The following is a 15,776-nucleotide window of genomic DNA, read 5'->3' as shown; positions in this document are numbered from 1 at the left end:
CTCTAAGCCAGGCAGACCTGGGTTCAAATCCCAGCTCTGCAACTTAAGTGGGTCTATAACCCGAGGCAAGGGAAGCAAATTCTTAGGCAGCCCTACCTGTCACCTCATAGAAATGGGGTAGGATTTGGTGGCTTCACTTCATTTTCTGTAAAGGATCACAAATGCTAGTTCACCCTGTCCTCCTTTCTCCTTCACCCCTGCTTGCAAAGACCTCCCTGATACTAGAACTCACCTGTGGAGTTTCAGTCAAAACAGATGGGCTTGCTTTTCCCTGCAATATGATACCGACAAGAGGAGGTGAGGTTCAACTCTCACCTCCTAAGTCCCTGGTTGACCAGGCCCTTCTAGTCTGTAAGTGGCTCTTGGCTTCTCCTTTACTTCTGGTCTGCTAAGCCAGCGCAGCAGACCTCTACCAAGTGGCCTAGCTGTCCCCTTGGCTATAAAGTCCTATTGGTTGGGAAATTGTTGGAAAAGCTAATCAACCACAATTAGGAAAACCGCTACCGCAACTGCTACCCCAAAATACCCCTTCTCACCGCTAAGAGGCATACAACATGGTTGTATGACCAGAAACTAGATGATATCCAGGGCTCCAGAACCAATCAAGGATCACTAGAATGAGAATCCAGAAGCCAGGGACACCCCACAAATAAGGCCCCTCCAAAGTTTCTGGCAAAGGATGATCAACCTGCTAGGAATTCCTCACAAGCTGCACCTATTACAGGCTACACATCATTTCTTCCCTAGTGGTGCAGAAGCCCAGAAACTCCTCTAATGTGCATTAGAGTTTCAAAAAAAAAAAAAAAGTTCTACTAGATCCACAATCTGTACCTCACATATCCAGGTTTTATCTTTTTAAAATCAGAAAGGATCACAAATTTGGATGATGGACAACTTAGTGCTACCTGGCATCTTACAGATATGCAAACTAAGCCCTGGGGAAGTGGGGAGCTGTGTGCAAGGGGCATACTCAGGGCCACAGTCCAGGTCCCCTGTGCCTAGGAACACTACACTGCACAAATCAAACTATGTCTTCATGACCTGACCCCAGGAGCCACAAAAAACAGGGACCACCTTTAATTCTAAGTGCAAAAAGCCCTATTGCCCACAGGGCTTGGCTGACTCCTCACCCTCTCTCACACATCTCAGTAGAGCTCTTCACCTGAGACAGGGCACCAGCCACGCAGGAACCAGGGAAATGCATACAGAATCAGACAACGCAGGGCTGTTGCTCCTCAGTCCACGTTACCTTTGGGCATGATCTGATGCATGGCAACTGAGAGGAAGAAGATGGCATCACTGTAGTAGGTCCCTGAGCCAGCACTGAAGTGTTTCTGCATGGCCTCCACCACAGGGAAGAGCTTGTCCGTCAGCGCAGCAACATCGTGGAAGATGACCTGTAGTGGGGCAAGAAAACTTCAGCAATCAGCCAATCCGCTCTCACCCTGGGCTCCAAGCACCCAACACACGTCTGAGCCCAGGAAGCAGAAACAGACAAGTCCTCTCCAGGGACCAAGAGAAGATGATGATGGGGATTGGGGTGGGGGCAACTAAGAGCTAAGGAAATGGGGAACAATGAGGAGTTAGAGTTGAGGTTACACAGAGACTGTCCTACTTAGGGGATGGGGATACCATGGGGGAGGGCAGACAGGGAATGGAAACAGCTCCCAGTTGCCTCTGCTTTTGAACCTCAAGCTGAGTCACACCAAAGGCCAGCTCTGTGTCCAAGGACAAGAAGCCATAAAGCCCCTGATCCTGGAACTCTCAGCCTCAGCATGGCTGGATGGCTAATACTGCTTGGTCACCACCACCTCCTAGTGGCCACTGTACGTGTGCCACAGGCCCATGAGATGCTCCAGTTCTACCTCCCTTGTCCAAAACTGCAAACACTGAGAATATTGGCAACCGGAAAAAGGAACCAGGAAAATGCTGAGCACTGAGGCAGACTTATCTGCCAACTCAACTTGCATTTCTTGAGTGTTCAGAAACTCTGAGGGACTATGAGAAGTGTAAGAAATAACGAGTTGCCACTAACCCTCAAAGCACTTCGAGGTTTGGAGGTGCCACCAGCCACAGCTCTGCAAATTGCTCTCCCACATGCTCTCTGATCCCCATGACAGCCCAAGACTTCCGAGAGACAGGCATCAGTGTTGTACCTTCCAAATTACAAATGAGGAAGCAGATGCCCAGAGAGGTTCCACTGCCACAGTCACACAGCTAACAAAAGCAGAGTCAGGACTCTGGTGTCCAGATCAGCCCCAGGTTCCTTTCTCTATGAACACATCCTCTCCTGATCAGTGACCAGCAAGGGAGGGAGATGCCGTGTCCTAGGATGATAGTAGACAGGAGTACTGACAGGACCCTCAGTTAGTTTTCCTGCCTGACACTATTCCAGAAAGTTAAAGTCCATCTCACACCAGCCGTAGCCTTGTACGATATCACAATACCACATGCTCTGCTCACATCTGTCTTGCAGATTTTTCCCATTGCTCCAGGTGCCCCAGAGCACCTGAGTCATTCCTCTACACCCAACAAGCACTCAAGTCAGAAGCCTGGATGTTTCCCCTCCTTCCTCTGCCCTTCTAGGATATCTGCTGGTGGCCCCCTCCTCCTGCCCTCTTCCCTGGTACCTGACAGGATAGGACAGGCCTACTAGGTGCCGCCTACATCACCACTACACCAACTCCCAGCCCAAGAATCCACCTGAACAGGTACCAGCAGCAAAAGGGGAAGCCACGTGATCATGTGACTGGCCTGTTCATGCTGACAGTGGCCCGACCAGCAGCATAGAGGTCAGCAGTGGGCAGTGCCTGAGAAGTTCTCAGACTGGTGGGCTCCATTCCATCACCCACTGCCCTGGTTTCGAGCCTCCTGCACTCCCTGCACCTCCCAAGCCTTAGGTTGTCTTCACAGACCTAAGACGATGCTAAGTTGCTCCACCTACTTTTCCCTAATTGGGGTTCTATTTTTGGTCTTCTCAGAAATATCTCTCTCATTTCTGTTTCTCTTATATCTCTCCTTAACCAATATTTCTCTTAGTTCACATGGTTGCTTTTGTCCTTAGGTCTCCTTAAATTTCTAAAATACTATCAAACTTGGAAAAACATTTATACCACCTTGGTCCGTCCTCATCATTCACTAAAACTTGTTTTATATAAAACTTGTTTTGTTTAACCTTGTATTGTTTTATAAAAGTCCTTTGGAAGTTTCCAGATATTTCTAAGATACTGGTTGAGTTGGCAGATGAGTCCCTTTGTCCCTTTTCTGTTTTTTTTGTTGCTGCTGTCATTGCTGCTGTTGGGTTTTTTGTTTCTTTGTTTCACTTTGACCTTTTCATGTCCATGGCCTAGCAGCCTGAGATGGGGAGTGGAGACCAGTTCCTGCTATTTCCCAATATAAATCCTAAATGACATACCCTGTCTGTGACCTCTCTGACAGGCTTACTTCACCCCCTCCAAGCAGCCTTTGCTGTACCTCTGCAAATGTTCTCCAAATAGACAAAATTCATCTCTCTCTCTTGCTCTCAAAGCCTCCCATGCACCCTGGTGCCCTCAGCTGCAGCCCAAACTCCCCAGCAACGACTAGGAGCTTCTATAATAGTGGTCTTGCCTACCTCCCGACACCGCCCTTTGGGATTGAACAGAACTGAACCAGGCAAGGGGTATCCACCTGCTGGCCACCCCTTTATATCCTATGTCCTCCTACACCTGTCCTTGCTCTTCCCATGTCTGGAACTCCTTCTCCCAGCCCCCATCTGCCTGGTAAACTCCTATCCAGTCTTCCAAGCTTCCTCTCCAGCTTCCCATAGCCTCCCACAATCCACCAGGGCCTTCCTGCACCCCATTTCACACAGGGCTTCACCGCTCTTGTGGCACTTGCTCCCCAGGTCTTTTGTCTCCATATCTGCAGGAGGGGACACTCCTTGAGGTCAGAGGCTGTGATTGCCCCATGCCCTGTGTCCAGACCCTGGCCATATAAATGCAAGGCTATCAACATAAGTTTGCTACAGAACCGCACTTAGGGCAAGTGACTAGGCTTCTCTGCCTCGGCTTCTTCACGGGTAACATGGGAGTGACAACAACTACCTCCTATGCTGGCCCGTAGGGTTATCTGGAACAAGCATCCAGCTCAGGGGTTGTGACACTGCTTTTATTCCTAAGCCTTAGCATCCTGTGCCTGTCCTCTGGTCCCCTGAGTCCCCACTCCTCACAGACCAGTCACAGCTCTGAGCCAGCTTTTCCTCTGAGCCTCATCCCGTCTCCTCCACCACTGGGAGCTGCAGTGACACAAGAAGCTGGAAGCTGACCAAAGGGCTCTCACAGAAGAGGAGCCTCTACGTCCATTCAACAGGGAGAGAAAGGCTGTGCACTGTGCCCAGAGCAGGGCCTGCTGCAGCCGCAGCCAAGCTCGGGGAGGTAGAGAGGAATTGGCAGCCAGCGTCGTCCCCACCGGCCCCACATCACCCTAAAGCTTCCCAGGCGACAACTGCATCTATCAGCATTAATAGATTTATGAGGACAAACTGTACTCAGTACATTTGTTCTAAGAGCTGTACTGTGAAGCCTACTCCAATGAATATTTCATGTAATAAATCTACTTAAAGATAAATTAATATGTTCCAGGGAATATACTTATGCAGCAAGAAGCAAATCACAGACACTGCAAGTGTGAATCAAAATGCCCAGTCCTCCCCAAGACAAACAGGTCTCCAACTGTGACCTGCCTGAGGATGGCATCGGGATCTGGCATACTCTGGAGCCCCCAGACCAGGGCCTGGCGCCTCACCAGGGACAGCAACAAGTAAAGAGAGGAAAAGAAAGCAAGGGAGCCCGGAGCCCACTCCTCACCCCTCTCCCTTCCTCTTCTCTCTCTCTCTCTCTTTTTTTTTTTTTTTAGAGAGTGAGAGAGAGAGAGAATTTTTAATATTTATTTTTAGTTTTCAGCGGACACAACATCTTTGTTGGTATGTGGTGCTGAGGATTGAACCCCGGGCCGCATGCATACCAGGCGAGCGCGCTACCACTTGAGCCACATCCTAGCCCTCCCTTCTTCTTCTTTCAAGTCCCCTAAGGAGCTATAGAAAGAATTACCATACAACCCAGGAAATCAGGAATAAAAAGTGGCTCTCGGACTAAAGGCAATCAGCCAATGAGACAATGCACAGCAATGGCGTATGCCAGATGAAATTTATAATTTTTAGGGACGTAGTCAAATAATCATTCATAACCTTTATTAATTTATTTATAGACACATACTTAAAATTTAAAATCCTATTTAAAAACATTAGTTTCCCACCCAGCCTATGAAATAATTTCTTTCTGAAATCCTTCACTTGCATCAACAAAAGCACACTTATCCACCTGAGTGAGGCTGACCCCCCGGGGCATGTCACCCTCACTAGGTGTCCAGAGGATGGGACGAGGCCCCCAGTGAACCCTGTAGGATGTTGGTACTGGAAGTGCTACCCCAACCCACCACACTGCCACGTTCACAGCAGCAAGGCAGCTGGCTTTTCCATCAGCCTATAATCATATATTTGTAGCCACTTAGTAATCCCCCTTTTATTAGTGATCTTTGAAATGTTTGTTTATAACAATACTTCACACTTATAATTATGAGGTCTGCCTCCCACCAGAAATAATTAACTCAATTCATGTTAAACTTCTCTGCCTCTTTTCTTTTTCATACTGTCAAGGGACTCCTAGAACTATCCAGATTCAGTAATTAGACTACAGTTTTTTCCCCCACTCAGGCTGAAGTATCCTCAAACTGTACTTTGTTGTTCAAATTAAAGTATATAATGAGAAAGCTGTGTAACTTTAGAAAGAATTCTGGAAAGGCAGTTTTCAAGAGGGAGGAGGGGAAAAAAGAGACTGCCTCATATCCCACCATGTACAGCACACTCTAGACAAATCCAACACAGGAAGCCCAAGTGATCAGCCACAGCAGAGCCAGAAGTGGGCACCTCAGCCAGCCTGGCCCAGTGCTCACGGGCACAGAGAGCTCTGAGGAGCAAGGCCACAGCTCCTCAAAACATTCACTGGGCATCTAAGGCAATGCCAAGCCCTTAGTTCACAGTGAGGAAGGTTCGTTTATCACCTGGTGAGCCCCACTGGGAGCCAGGTCTTGGCTCTCAGAGCCAAGAAGGCAGATGGCAGGAGTTGGCACTGAGCACAGAAAGACACCAGGTTCCCAGGAAAGCCTGAGGTCTGCTTAGCATCTTTCCTTTTACTGTGCCTTTCAGCCATAATATTCTGCCTCACCTCAGGCCCAAAGCAATGAAGCCAATGACCAAGGACCAAAACCTTTGAAACTGAGCCAAAATAAACCTTTCTTCCTTTAAGTTGTTTTTCTCAGGCATTTTGTTCCAGCAACAAAAAGTTAACTAACACAGCTGTTACCAGATTGTCCAGCTGTAGGATCTGTTACCAGATTGTCCAGCTGTAGGATCTTCCTCATCAGTCTCCTTGATTTGTTCTTCTTTGTGTGAGAATCATTCAATGCATGACCTATGACCTCCAAAGAACACTGCAGTTTTACAAGTGACACTCAAAAGGAAGCACCTGAGCAATTCCTGCTTCAGACAGGCAGGCAGGTGGCCTTGGTGGGGGTCCTGCCCACCCTCCCATATGCCATCCCTGTGCAGAGTCTCAGTCCTGACTGGCCCCCTCACTGTTCTCCTGGCTCTCAGGGATGGGGATCCCCATAAGGAATCCCTGAGCTCACTCTGCTAAGCTCAGGCCTCAGACCTAGGGCAGATGCTACCTGCTCTCCTAGGATCATAATGTCCCTGTCCAGTGCTCCCCAAGACAAAAACCTACCTGTAGAGGGAGCACAATGGGAAACCTAAGAGGCACACGGGCCAACCTGTTAATACTCACAAATTTATTTTGATAAATATGTAAAATACTAGAAAAATAAGCAAAACAAAAACATTTTAGTACTTTGATTTCACAGATATTGCCTAAGAAGAGACCAAGGAGAAAAAAGTAAGTCAAAATATATATTAAATACATAATAATACTGTAGGCAGTTCTAGGATATTGGCAAAAACCACGAAGGAAACACTTAAATGACCTGACTTTGGAGTCGCTGCTTGTGTCCAGCACTTCCTTCTGTGGACAAGACGATGTGTTTAAAATGTCGAGCACAGTACTAGCAGCCAGGAGGTTCCAGTGACTGAGTCCCCTTCTTCCCCATGTTTCCTAGGTCTCGACGACTGATGTCAGTCCTGAGCCAGCTGACTCTAAAGTCCCCCACTAAACCCCCTCCTCTAAACCCAAGAGGTCACACCTGCCAGGGTGTGCCCAGGACACGCTACTTCTCTAAGCTACTCCAGGACAGGCTCAGCTCTGGCAGACAACAGGCACACAGCATGAGATGGGCACACAACACACTGGCACCTGCTCTTCATGGGACCATAAGGAAATGAAACAAAATATATGTCAGGCAGCAAGGAAGACAAACATGAGCTCATCTGATTCTAACAACTGTGTCCTTCATGAAGGAGGCAGCCAGGGCTGAAGAGGTGAAGTCACTTGTCCAAGGTAACTAGGTAGGTGGCTGAGACCCAGACTGAGCGCTAGGCCTTGATGATGTCAGAGCACACAGGTGTCTGGTGGGAGAATAGGCCTCTCTTACTTCCTCACCATGGGTGGGGCTATCACTGAGCATGGTACTGCAAGCTCCCTCCAAAGAGGTAAATCTCTCTCGCTGCCTTTAACATTAAACTCCAGTGTAGACAAACTCATCATTCCCCCAACCTAATTGTAAGCCTTTTCCTGGACAGATCCAGAATCCCTGTGCCGTTCACCACCTCCACAAGCTTCCACCTCCCTCCCCAGGCCAGGAGTTCAGCCAGGACAATGACTTCCTCAATGCTGTACTCCATACAGGGCCAGAGTGATCCTGCAACTTTCACTCAGCCAACACCAGAAGCCTGCCATCTGCGCTCCCTGCCCGATGTACTCCCCAGGCCCTCCCCACCTGCACCCCGTACCTAGCTTCCTGCCATCTTCTTGCCCAATGTGCTCAAAGCACCTTCTCCGTGAGGTTTCCCTGTCCGTCCAATTAACACTCCCAACAACATGTACTTCTTTAAAAAAAGAACCTGAAACAAAAAAACAGCAAGATGGTAGCACTTCTTTAACCTATATAAGAGCAACAGCGACGTCTTACAATTTTTGTGAAATTTTCTGCTTTGATTTGTTTTATAATGTAAAATTTTAATTCATAAAAAAAAATAAAATACTACATAAGAGGAGGGAAAGTAGGATCATACGATTTAAGTTGGCTAGAAAAACTCCGTAATGATAACCTGAGGGAGTGAACATTAAGCACCCTGCCAGGTCCTGATTCTCACAGGTTCTAACTTGTGGGTTTAGGATCATACAGGGTTATGAAGCATTCCTTGAGAAAAATCAAGGAAGGGATCCCAAGAATAATTCAAAAAAAAGAAAGTTATACACACAAAGATATCATCTGTGGCATTATCTGTAGTACAAAATAATCAGAGACTCACAGAACAGCTTATAAAAGAAATATGACAACAACTGAGGCTATGGTCACATGAACAATAAGCATAAGACTGGCCTATGATCCCAACAACTCCAGAGGCTGAGGTAGCAGGGCACCAAGTTTGAGGCCCGTCTAGCAACTTCATGAGATCCTGTCTCAAAATAAAGCATTAAAAGGGCTGGGGATGTAACTCAGTGCTAGAGTACCCCTGAGTTCAATCCCCAATAACAAAAAAAGAAAAAGATCTAAATAAATAAACAAAAGACAAGATAGCAATATGAAGAAGTTATGCCCTACACCACCACATGTGGACAGTGGACAGAATTCCCCTGCCATGCCAAGATCAGGCCTACAAGAGACAGGAGGGGGCCACAGGGGAAATGAAGATGGTTTGTGAGAACATGACTTAGTGTCAGACCCTTTGCAGAAGTAAGTCAAGAAAGCTCTCCAGAGGTCCCCTCATGCCCACTTCCCTAAGCATCTTCTCTAGATTCTCACAACCCTCTCCCCTCTGCAGGCCCAGGCTGTGTCTCTAAACTGAGCACTATCATGGGCCAGTGAGATGCCTATTCTCAAGCTACAACAAATCCTCTCGAGAGTCCCACAAATTAAGTCCAGATGTACACATGTCACAGAAGAGGGCTCAGAAGCCAACAGTTTCAGAAAACAACAGGTCAAACAGCAAGGTGACATTTTATTTCCCAGAGCCAGCTACTTAAGATAAAGCTTCTGCCTTAAAAACAAAACATTTTACTTTGCATTTGCTCTAAAAAAGTTTGCCACTCTCCAAGTGAATAAATAACTTCAGTCACTCATGCTTCTGGTCAGAGCAAACACCACTGGCTGAGTCTCAAAAACAGAGAAGGAAAAATAAGAGACCCAGAATAGCCAAAGCAATCCTTAGCAACAAGATTGAAGCTGGTAGCATTACTATGCCAGACTTTAGACTAAACCATACCACAGAGCAATAGTAACAAAAACAGCATGGTATTGGCACCAAAATATACTGGTAGAACAATGGTACAGAATAGAGGACACAGAGTCTAACCCACATAACTACAATTATCTTATATTAGACAAAGGCACCAGAAACGTACAATGGAGAAAAGATAGCCTCTTCAACAAATGGTTCTGGGAAAACTGGAAATTCACATGTAACAAAATGAAATTAAACCTCTATCTCTCACCATGCACAAAACTCAATTCAAAGTGGATCAAGGACTTAGGAATTAAACCAGAGATCTTGCGCCTAATGGAAGAAAAAGTAGGCCCAAATCTCCATTATGTCGAATTAGGCCTCAACTTTCTTAATACAACTCCTTAATAGCACAACTTTCTTAATAGTGCAAGTATTAAAACCAAGAATCAATAAATGGGATGGCTTCAAACTAAAACCCATCTTTTCAGCAAAAGAAATAATCAGTGAGGTGAAGAGAGAACCTACAGAATGGGAGCAAATCTTTACCACAAACACATTAGATAGAGCACTAATCTCTAGGACACATAAAGTACTCAAAAACCTTAACACCAAAAAAACAATAACCCTCAACAAATGGGCCAAGGAACTGAATAGACACTTCTCAGAAGAGGATATACAATCAATCAACAAACATATGAAAAAATGGTCAACATCTCTAGCAATTAGAGAAGTGCAAATCAAAACTACTCTAAGATTTCATCTCACTCTAGTCAGAATGGCAGTTATCAAGAATTCAAACAACAATAAATGTTGGTGAGGATCTGGGGGAAAAGGCACACTCATACATTGCTGGTGGGACTGCAACTGGTGCAGCCAATCTGGAAAACAGTTTGGAGATTCCTTGGAAAACTTGGAATGGAACCACCATTTGACCCAGCTATCCCTCTCCTCAGTTTATACCCAAAGGACTTAAAAACAGCATATTACAGGGACACAGACATATCAATGTTTACAGCAGCACAATTTACAACAGCTAAATTGTGGAACCAACCCAGATGCCCTTCAGTAGATGAATGGATAGGGAAACTTTGTTATATATACACAATGGAACATTACTCAGCAATATAAGAGAATAAAACCATGGCATTTGCAGGTAAATGGATGAAGTTGGAGAATATAATGCTAAGTGAAGCAAGCCAATCCCAAAAACCCAAAGGCGGAATGTTTTCTTTGATAAGAGGATGCTGACTCATAATGGCCATGATCGGGGAGAGCATGGGAGGAATGGAGGAACTTTAGATAGGGCAAAGGGGAGGGAGGGAAAGGGAGGGGGCAAGGGGGTAGGAATGATGGTGGAATGAGTTAGACATCATTGAGTCTAACTCAATGAGTTAGACCCTAAGTACATGTATGAAGACACAAATGGTGTGAAAATATTTTGTGTATAGTGACTTGAGAAATTGTGCTCTATATACGTAATATGAAATGAATTGCATTCTGTCATTATGTATGACAAATTAGAATAAATAATTAAAAATAAATAAATAAATATTATCTTTAAAAAAAAAAAAAAAACAGAGAAGGAAACAAAGCCGAACTACCTGATGTCACAGCAAAGGCTGTGAGGTAGCACCACGCCTGGCTGTAGAGAAGGCTAGTGTGGCTGGAGCAATAGCAACCAGGAGAGGAAGGCAGAGAGGTGGGCAACCAGGAGAGGAAGGCAGAGAGGTGGGCAGGGGCCAGAGCCTGCAGACATTACAAACCCATACACAGAAGCTCCTGGCTCTGCAAAGACTCACCCAGCTGAACTCACCATTTGACAGCTCACTTTTCACTGAGGACAGGAAGCCCTGGCCAGGTTGAGTCTTCAGACTTAACAAATGGAAACAAAGTATTCAGATACATCCCAGGGAAGCCAAAGAGGAACTTCACACCAGGAAGCACCATCCAAAGCATTCTACATGGTGGTGGGTGCCTCTGAGGCTGGACAGCATGTCTTTCATACACTCTGTCTATTAGCTCCCTCCTGGCTGAGTAGGCCTATACCATGACCCGCTTTGCACAAGCCCATTTGAACAGCAAGACATCCACACACCCACCCCTGTCCTGGTCAGGGACCCAGGACTCTAGTCACAATGCAGATGTCAGCAGTGACTGGCCATACCCAGGACCTAGGACTAGAGCCCCAGTCCGCACTGAACACGTGAAGCTCACTTATAACAGGAAGCCATCTGCCAAGATAACAAACATCTCACTTCCCAGCCTCATAGGCCCACTTCTCACTAAGGTATTTCTCAAGTACCATCTTCTCAGGAGCCATTCCCCAGAACTGTGAGCTTCTTCCACTCCTACTGAGATACCTGGAGCTACAGGGTATGATGCTTACTCAGTTGCCCCTGGGCTCAGGCATCATCTCACTGTTATACAACATAGAACACAGCAAAGGATGTGGACTGGGGGATTTCTGTGCAAATAAAGATGAGCCTGAGCTCACACAGCCCAGGTTCAGGCATGGGCATCTGCCCCAGGATCCAAGCCAACGCAGGATAACAGGTGGTGACCCATGGAACAGGACCATGTGACAGTGTGCCAGGGACAGGCATGGCCACAGGACCCAGCCAAGTTTAGGGGTCCTTTACATACAGGTTCTTTAAACACACTCATTTGCTTTTGTCATTGCATCAATATTTTGAGGTAGGTGATATTACTCTGTCCCTTGTATAGGCAAGGAAGTAATTCAAAGAAGGTAAATAACCAACCAGTGCCTTGCAGTGGAATGAAGAACAGCCAGACCTTGAACCAGGCCCAACTGTAGACTCATTCAAGAAATACACACCACTCTGTCATGAGGCCACATGAGGAGGCAGAAAAAAATCAGACTTGATTTCTACCTCTAAGGCTCCCAGTCTGGCAAATTCACCAACACAGTAGACAAACAAAAAGAAACAGCAGCATCAGAAAAACAGCAGGCCTTCAGAGAAGACAAAAAAATCTCCAAGTGGGATTTTTGAGCTGGACAATAAACCAGCAGAAAAGAAGGCATCTAGAACACCTACCATGTGTCTTCTAGACCAGCTTATATAATGGGCCCAGAAATCCTTGCAACAGACACAGCAGGACTGGCATTGCAGAGTACAGGACCAAGCAGGAGGCAGCAAAGTATTTCCTACAGCACACAGCTCCCTGCCACAGCTCCCTGCCACACAAGGTCAGTTCCAAGAGAAGCCTAGGACCAGGAGACAGGCATCAAGCTCAGAGTGGGCAGGGAAGGGCAAAGCAAGGGACAGGGGAGCCATTCAGAATGGCTCTGGGCCTGCATCTCAGGTGGCCCTTCAGTTTCATTCTGGAACCACCACTCAGGGGGCATAAATCATAGCCATTCGTGTATACAAAACACAGGTAACTGCAGGGCACCAAGGTGGATGGGATCCAAAATAAGCATCTGGCTAGGAACAAAAACAGAGTACGAGTAACAGAGACAAGCACTACCCAGAACTAGCCCCAGAAGTAAACAAAAGGGACAGTAGGCAGGAAGACAGTGAGGCACAGGAACCCTAGAACCCCAGGTCTGGCTGTAGCCCTGTGCAAGTTGTTGGACCTATTTGGGCTCCAACTTCCCCAGGGTAACATAAAGGGACTGGACTTCTTCCAACTGTGACCTCCTGTGACCTGCTGCCAAATGAGGTGGATGGGGTTCAAATATCACAGTCCTCCAACACGTACCAAAGAGAGGCTCCCAGCTGACTCCACAGTGCAGAACCCAGAGGGGGAACCAGAAGAGTGTCCCATGCAGGCTCTGGGATACCCCTGCTCTTCACAATCCACTTGGAGGCCCTCGACCAGCTGACAAGGGGACATGGACACATGTGCAAGGCCCCAGCAAGCATAAAGGCACTCCAGCTCTCACACAGCATTCCCTGTTGCAGAGGGACAAGAACAAGTCACCAAAATAAGCAGGCATTACAAGCATTAAGACACTGTGCTCAAGAGTCAGAGGGCTGGGTTTCAACCTCCACCTGGCCACTTGCAGTTGTATAGCTCTGAGCAAGCCACTTTGCCTGCTCTGGCCCAGGAGCCTCACCTGTGCAACCTCTTCCCAGGGGAGAATACTTCCTCCTCCCAGGAAGATTGCTCTGAGGACTAAACAAGAGGACTAAAGTAGGATCTAGCAGGGTGCCTGCCACTCAGGAGCCAATGGTGTCAACTGCTGCTATCATTGACAAAGATGACAAAGAGCTGAGAGAGCTTGGGAGAGTCTATGCTCCTCATCCCTCATCCTCCTCAGGACTGAAGATTGCCTTGGCTTCCAGAAGAGGCCAAGAAATTAAACAGTATCTCACTGGAGATACCAGCCAGGAGGACGTGGTCAGGGCCATCCCAGGGACTATCCCCAAAAGAGGTGAAAATGGCTCCAAGGTCCTCATCCCTTACCTCCTGTTAAGACAAAGTCTGGAAGAACAGGTGCTTTGCAGCTTCCTAATACCCACTTTACACACACCAGTAAGAAAGCTCCAGGTACGACTCAGAGCTGAAATGTCCCTCCCCACCTGCTACTGTTTCAATAAGTATCCCCCAAACGTCTATGTGGTAAAGGCTTGGTCACCAGTCCACGATAGGGAGAAAGTAGAATCTTTAAGAGGTCTTCAGGTCACAGGCATTGTGCCCTTGAAGAGAACACTGAGACTCCAGCCCCTTCCTCTCCCTCTTTCTATTCCCAGTCATAAAGTAAATAGTTTGCTCCACCATTACCATCTGAACACCCCCACCAAAGGCCCAAACACAATGGGCACACCTGATCATGGACTGGGATTCTCAAATGATGAGCCAAAATAAACCTTTTCACTTTATGATTATCTCAAGTATTTATTACAGTAACAGACAGCTTGACGAATACATAATCTTACAGATGAGAAACTGAGGTTCAGAGACACTAGAAGTCCTTATCCATGGAAACCAGGACAGGAGAAAGACCTAGAACTCAGGATCACCAATCCCTAGGCAGGCTCTGCCCACATATTTAACTGAAAGTGTATGCCAGGGGAAGGGGCAGAAAAGCTCATTAAGACACTGCTTACCAGCTGAAGACTCTGGGCAGATCAGGTAACCTCCCAAGCTGTCTAAGGTGGGAGAGATAGCGGGACCCCTCCCATCTCTCCCAGGCCAGCATCAGCAGCATCGGTGTTTCTTCAAGCTAAGCAAAGGGAATGGTTCTGAAAGAAGTCTCCAAAACCCCAGAATCTTCCTGGCTGGTCTCAGGCTGAACACATTCTCAGAGAACTCTTGTCAAGAGGTACAAAGGAGCTTTCTACACAATCATGGGGCCCTTCTGTATGGCCAAGGGCTCTAAATCCTAAAAGTCTGAGAATCTTCTCACAGAATATGTGAGGAGCACCAATGGGGTCTCCCAAGCAGCCCCACCTCGTATTTCCTGTGGCTACAGGACACGGCACATACTTGCATTTACACCTCACTGCCCACTTGCCTGGCATCTATCTCCTCTGGCCCAAAAAGCTTGTGCTGAGTCTTGTGCCACACAAGGTCCTGTCCAGCACTACCCACCAGAAACACAGAGTGACTCAGGACACTGCCTCGGGCCTGCAGCCACCTGCAGAGGAACCAGTATCAGCAGAGTGGGAGTCAGAGGCAAAGGGTCACCAGGGTGAGGGGGTCAGAGCTGGATCCCACACACAGAAGACACACAGAGCTTCCTCTTGAGGAGTGAAAGAGTTAAAGAAAGGAAGGAGGATGCATGTTCTGGGGGAGGAGGCACCTGGGCACAGTCCCACATGTATGAAGTGGTAAGAGGCACACTGCAACTCTAGTTGTGGAGCCCCAGGAGAGCCAGGCACTCCCAAGATGGAAAGGCAGGCAGTCCCTGCTCTGGAGTTCTCCTGCCTTATGATTCTGCCAATCCAGAGAGTAGTACAATCCCTCAGCCTGGCTGTCCCTGCTCTATCTATCTACCACAGAAATGCATACTCAAAGCCTCAGGAACCCCTGGAACTCTCTGCCCTGTGTCTTCCTGCCCTCCAGACCACAGGTGGGCGGGCCCTCAAAAGCCTGTGCCTGAGCCTGTACGGGTTTTCTCAAACCCTAACCAATCCACCTGTCTACCTACCAGAGCCATCGAAACTCCTCCAGAATCCCACCTGACCAGAACCAAGGAGCCTGACCATGTGGGCAGGTCTCATAGAGCTCATATCCCAGAATGCCACAATGATCTAACAAGAGCAGGGCCACTTCATCACATCCATGAGGTAAGAGCCACAGAATATGAGGCCTGACACCCTGTTCAGGGGGATAAGGCAAGAGCCAGGGCCATGAACAAGCTCTGGGATAT

The 15,776-nt window shown here is 47.3% G+C and overlaps 1 protein-coding gene across 1 annotated transcript in view; it reads right to left on the bottom strand.

Moving 5' to 3' along the window:
* Positions 1–15,776, bottom strand: part of Xxylt1 (xyloside xylosyltransferase 1) — a 160,218-nt gene that overhangs the window by 133,367 nt on the left and 11,075 nt on the right. The window contains exon 2 of the mRNA XM_026380126.2: positions 1,250–1,397. Within this exon, the coding sequence (XP_026235911.1) occupies positions 1,250–1,397 (148 nt within the window). The remainder of the gene's footprint in view (positions 1–1,249; positions 1,398–15,776) is intronic.

This window comes from Urocitellus parryii, chromosome 2 (assembly GCF_045843805.1).
Source record: "Urocitellus parryii isolate mUroPar1 chromosome 2, mUroPar1.hap1, whole genome shotgun sequence".
Lineage (NCBI taxonomy): Eukaryota > Metazoa > Chordata > Mammalia > Rodentia > Sciuridae > Urocitellus > Urocitellus parryii.
Note: the sequence above shows the minus strand (reverse complement) of the source record. Positions and strands in the feature narration are given on the sequence as shown.